General features: G+C 29.9%; 1 protein-coding gene across 4 annotated transcripts in view; it reads right to left on the bottom strand.

Moving 5' to 3' along the window:
- Positions 1–1,286: 1,286 nt before the first annotated feature.
- LOC132696556 (pseudouridylate synthase RPUSD2-like) overlaps positions 1,287–6,000 on the bottom strand; it is a 378,541-nt gene continuing 373,827 nt past the window's right edge. For all 4 annotated transcript variants that reach the window (XM_060661445.1, XM_060661446.1, XM_060661447.1 and 1 more), the window contains one exon: positions 1,287–4,790. In XM_060661445.1, coding sequence (XP_060517428.1) covers positions 4,713–4,790 — 78 coding nt within the window. In that variant the 3' untranslated portion in view covers positions 1,287–4,712. The remainder of the gene's footprint in view (positions 4,791–6,000) is intronic.

Genomic DNA, 6,000 nt, shown 5'->3' with positions numbered 1-6,000 from the left:
TGCGGTGTCAGAAATTCAAGTTAAGGTCGGCGGGGAAATTTTGAATTTTTCTAACGTCACGACATTTCTTGGGAAGGTGTGCAAAATTTGCACGCAGTTGATATACAAAAGGGTACAAATTAAGAGCAGGCTCGAGATTAAACAATTTAATCATTTATATAATTCTCATTACACACTAAACTACATATCAATTACATTTCTAGATTACTTTTTAAAAGTACATTGTTTTAGCTGCAAAAATAATAACCATCACAGATTACAGCAAGCTACAAACAGAACTTTTAACAATATTTGCAATAACTTCATCTCCTAACAATTTTTTTTTTAGAGGCCGGAATGATAAGAAAGAAGCACTGTTTTGACTGACTATTGAATGGTAAATTATGTTTAATGTAACGTTAACTATTACCGCGGACCTTTGGTATGTACAGCAAATATGCCCGTAGATTTTTCTTATCACTCCGGCGCTCGATACATACATACATATATATATATATATATATATATATATATATATATATATATATATATATATATATATATATATATATATATATATATATATATATATATATATATATATATATATATATATATATATATATATATATATATATATATATATATATATATATATATATATATATATATATATATATATATATATATATATATATATATATATATATATATATATATATATATATATATATATATATATATATATATATATATATATATATATATATATATATATATATATATATATATATATATATATATATATATATATATATATATATATATATATATATATATATATATATATATATATTCTCACGTATTGATTCACGGATGGAAAAATATGATGACACTATATTCCGGGATATCATCCGTTCGCTCGTTGAACTCCGACTGGAATCCTGCAAATCCTGCATCCGACTTGAATCCTGCAGACGTTTCGCCAAAATCTCACTTGGCATCTTCAATGCTCGCGCTCCGAAAACACTTCGAAGTGTTCTCGGAGCGCGAGCATTGAAGATGCCAAGTGAGATTTTGGCGAAACGTCTGCAGGATTCAAGTCGGATGCAGGATTTGCAGGATTCCAGTCGGATGCAGGATTCCAGTCGGAGTTCAACGAGCGAACGGATGATATCCCGGAATATAGTGTCATCATATATATATATATATATATATATATATATATATATATATATATATATATATATATATATATATATATATATATATATATATATATATATATATATATATATATATATATATATATATATATATATATATATAATAAACAAACTTCTTAACATCCTATCGAAAAGGAGTATACTACTAAACAACACAATACTGTCTTTTAAGAAGAAATAAACCGTTACACTTGACTAAATTTATATTAAATAAAAAACATTCCAATAAGAAGATATGGGTTTCATATAATTACGAAAATATTTTTTGCGCTAATTTTTCACTTTTTGATATTAGTTTTAGTACAATATTGGAAGCGCATGCACGTGTTATCTTATCGCCGTTAAAAAAATGCAAAAGCTAAGTTTAAGCTCATTATTAGATTGTAATTTTGTCGTTACTGTTTTCGGTGGATATGCTTTGTATCGACACCTTATGCGATGATTCATTTACTGCTTCGACTTGAAATCGAAGAAGGAACAAAATGATTAACTAGTAAATAAAATGTAGCATACAATCTGCAATTGTTCTAAGCCCTAGCATATTCAAATAGACAAATTGATGTATCGTATTTTCTAGCAAATAAAGAACTTAAAATATGTTAGTGGGCGTTACCATCCAAAAAAGCAATAAATTCAAAGATTTTGATTTTTACAAATTATTGATAAAATTTTCGATGTAGGGTAGAGCTTAAAAAATTTGGATATTTCTATCAAGTGCCTAAAGCATATGCATTATTTTAAAAAATGTCATTAAGTTGACTCCTTCAACTTCTCTTCCCATGCTGGTAGTAACTGAATTACTGGATTTTACATTAGAAATAGATATTTTACGCCTTTGCAGCACACAATTACAGCGCCGAAATTCTTTCATATTCTAGATTCTGAAAATTGATTTAAATTTATACAAATCCATAATTGCAATCACATCCATCGTACACAATATATATATGTACATAACTGCTAAGTTTTACATACATCATGCTAAAAAACAACACACTAATCCTAAGAGGTATTACGAAAACCAAAATCAAACGAAATTTAATAACTGAAGCACTGGCGTCCCGTAGATTTTTCGTTATTGACGATTTAATTTACACAAAGAATTTTGATAAAGTATGTTAGTTTTAACACTAGTGCGAAAATAATGAATGTTTTAATGTCTTTCATTTTTCAAATAATACTGCTTACTGTTTATTTAGCAAGCCCGTTATTGTATGAAATTAAACGGATACTTGTTTATTTTGCCAGCAAAAATAAACCAATAATAAAGGGCTCGGTAGAAAATAAACTACAGACATTCTGCCAGCAGAATAACGTTTCAATTAAGGGAATGCCTTTTTTAGTTTTTGTTAGAAGAAATGATCACAATCAAGTATAATGAATTGATTGAAATAGTTTTGATTCATTTGTTCGCATTTTTTGATTTGACACTATTCACAGTTATAAATTAGGAAAAACAATCCCAGCCAGTGCTTTACTTAAGCTAAATTATAAAAGAATAGAATAGAATTGAACAACTAAATTAATAAAAATCATTATCTTTTTGAAGAACCATATTTTCGAAAAGTCGCAGCCGATGTTACAAATTAAAGTGGCAATGACTGAAATAACGTGATATTTGCTGGCATATAGTATGTGACAAGTGGACAGAACAGCGATTTTTCTTGAATTTTCCTGCATTTTTAACAGAACCACAATTAAGATATGTGATTCAGTAAACAACTGACAGACAAGCATATAATCAGAGTTTTCTTATATATTTTGATACGCTACACAGACATTTTTTGTCAATTTTTTTATCTCGAAATTATATTATTTCATATTAATTATTTAATACTGCTTTTACACTGACAATTTACTCATGAAGATGGTTCACAAATTTGTCGGTTGTATCACTTTTATATGCCGTCAAAGTTTTTTGAATATTTATTCGCGAAATATAACCTCAAAGTTTTGCGTCAATTCAGTAACACCAACTGCGGAAATAAATGAAAATAAGTGAAAACGAAAATTTTTTATCATTTTCTCTATCCGCGTTTTCCCGCCGTTCACTATTTTATCAAAACATCGGTTACAAACTGTTTAAAATGATCTTTCAAATTCTCTTTTTTATCAATTATTTGGTAAGGACAAGGCAGTATAATTTTTATTTTTCTTTAGAACTGGCCTGTACTTCAACATTTAGTTTTACTTACTTCATGAATTTATTATCAGCGTAAAACTATTATTATGCAATAAAATTTACATCATAACCAGTCAACTTTCTCATATAGATAAAAGTAGGAAATATAAAAAATGGACTTCTAACTCACTAGTCATGTTTTTTTTTGGGGTTTTTTAAGTACGAAAATGTGTGCTTAGTGCAAGCACTATGTTAAGAAACAGCTATATGTTCCCCGTAATATCTGAAATCCCATTATATCGTCAAATGAGGTCCATGCTCATTATTTTGTGTTTTTCATAAATTTTACGCTGTTCGTTTGGCGTGTCGTCTTTTTAATTCAATTGGTAGCATAAAATCTGATGACTGAAGGGAATGCTCTAGATCGGCTACGATTTTTCAGATTCTGAACAAAAAAAAAAAATCAGCAAAATTTAATCATATTAGTTCACACATCACAGAATCGCGGTTCAACTCGTGAGACTTCAATACTTCATAAATTAAAACGATCAGAAATGTTTAGAGAATGTTCACAAACAGTTTCAACATATATATTTTAAATTTAAGTATGTCACACGATAGCAACTATAACGATAAAACGGTAAATTTATGCTAAGCAAGGGTCCGAAGCTGATATGAAAAAGTGGATATACATAGTTTATCTTAAAAACCAGCGAAAGATGTCACAACACACATATCAAGGCACAATATGTATTCCAGTACTTTTTAATGAGAAATCATGAACGTTTCAACGTTGATAAAGGGCGATATCAACTTTAAAGCTATAGAAGAAAATTATACTTTTACACTCTATACAAAACAACTGTGGCACTTACTTTAACAACGGTGAAATAGATAGAGACTTTTTAAAGAGTTTTTTTTTACATTATACAAAAATACTTTTGGCTGATGTTCTTACAGTTTCTCCTATAATCACTACAGAATGATTAGCAGCACTGAAATACGGAAGAAAACGTTTATTTTTCTGTAAGCGCGTCGGTCGTTCAAAAGGAGTTTCCAAGCGACTATATAGACGTCATAACGTACCTACTTTATTGTCTTTTGCGAAACGGAAATCATTAGAATAAGTAAAATGTGCTTCGAACGACAACGCAAATGCTACATTAACTTTTCTAATATCTAAAACTACAGGAAATCAAAATTTCTCACTTCTGACCGACGTAAAACGATAATGAAAAGTATGTATAAAATGTGATTGTTTGTTGGACCCTGCCTTTTTGGGGAAAAATACACCCATTTTTTTTTTGTAACCTAAGAGTATGGAAAGACAGAGCGGATAAGAGATGCTTAACATTATGAAAAATGGGAAAGATTCTTTACAGTTATCACTCGGATATGTCGGGTTCGACCCAGTCGATCTTCGCCCATTCCGGGAGTTCCGTCTCGAATTCCCAGCCAGGACCCTGCGAAAAAGAAAAAAAAACATTTAAAAAGAAAAACGAATTGTGGCGATCAAAAAAACGATAAAGATCTGGGTTTCATCTAACTATACCAGGTAGCTAATTGTCATATTGAATAAAAACAAATTTGTTTAACCATAATTAATTATTATTTCCAATTAAGCCAGTTCCACATTATTTGTAAGTGATATACGAGGTGTTATTTTACTGACACCGTGATACCTAATCGATATTTTGTTCTGTCACTGCGCATAAAACAGAGCTATTTTTCGTAACCTAATACGACCAAACAGGATCCAAAAAAATATTTCCGGCAAATATGTAATAATTTCACTAAATAAGCTACAAAACTAACTTTCACTTTCACTCGGACCATGTTTTTTTTACAACCTGCGTCGTAAAAATTTTAGATGGTTACTAGATTCCATAGCTGCACATTCTACAAACCACCGGCAGTATTTTTTTAATGTATCTGTTACCGGCCATATACAAAAATCCTGAATGTGAGAAATGTCTAGGTACTCTACAAACTGAAGGTGTTTATTTTCCACATTGACTAGACAGTGTACCTATTGTTGAGTTCTGTTTATCGGACAGTTTGTGAATCATAATGACGAGAGGAAAGAAGGAAATATTTTTGTGGAAGCAATAAGAACTGTAAGGATTGTGTTTCTATCATTTGACGCGTTTAATATTTCTAGAGTGCAAGTCTAGATGGCGTTAAATGTTTGACTGTAATCAATGTTGCTAGGCAGTTCCTTCATCTGTCTCCTATCATTCTATCAACCAAAGTCAACAAGAGAATAACAGAAAATAATCAGACACTTGCTAATTTCTGTTGTTGAGTTGATAGAATTATAGGAGAAAGGTAGTATCTACAATTTTAGGTAGTATTTGTTATGTTACGTAAGTTGGTATAGAGGTTCAATTTACTAACGGATCGAAAATTTTGTTTAAAAGTGGCAGATATTTTGCAGATTGCCTAAAACAGTGTAGTCAATCTGCAGTTTGCGCAAAATAATAGTGATTTTGCATAACGCTCAGTAAATTGGCGAGTTTACAGAATAGCATTTGTACATTTTTTATCTTTCCGGTAACATATCCATTCCAAATATAGTTTAAATTTGTTCATAATTTCTCATTAAAATACAAGAATAACAATTCGTAAACAAATAGCACGATTGCGGATTCTGGGAATGGTTAAAGCTTAATT

The sequence above is a fragment of the Cylas formicarius genome, unplaced genomic scaffold, assembly GCF_029955315.1.
Source record: "Cylas formicarius isolate icCylForm1 unplaced genomic scaffold, icCylForm1.1 PGA_scaffold_1__22_contigs__length_36826433, whole genome shotgun sequence".
Taxonomy (NCBI): domain Eukaryota; kingdom Metazoa; phylum Arthropoda; class Insecta; order Coleoptera; family Brentidae; genus Cylas; species Cylas formicarius.
Note: the sequence above shows the minus strand (reverse complement) of the source record. Positions and strands in the feature narration are given on the sequence as shown.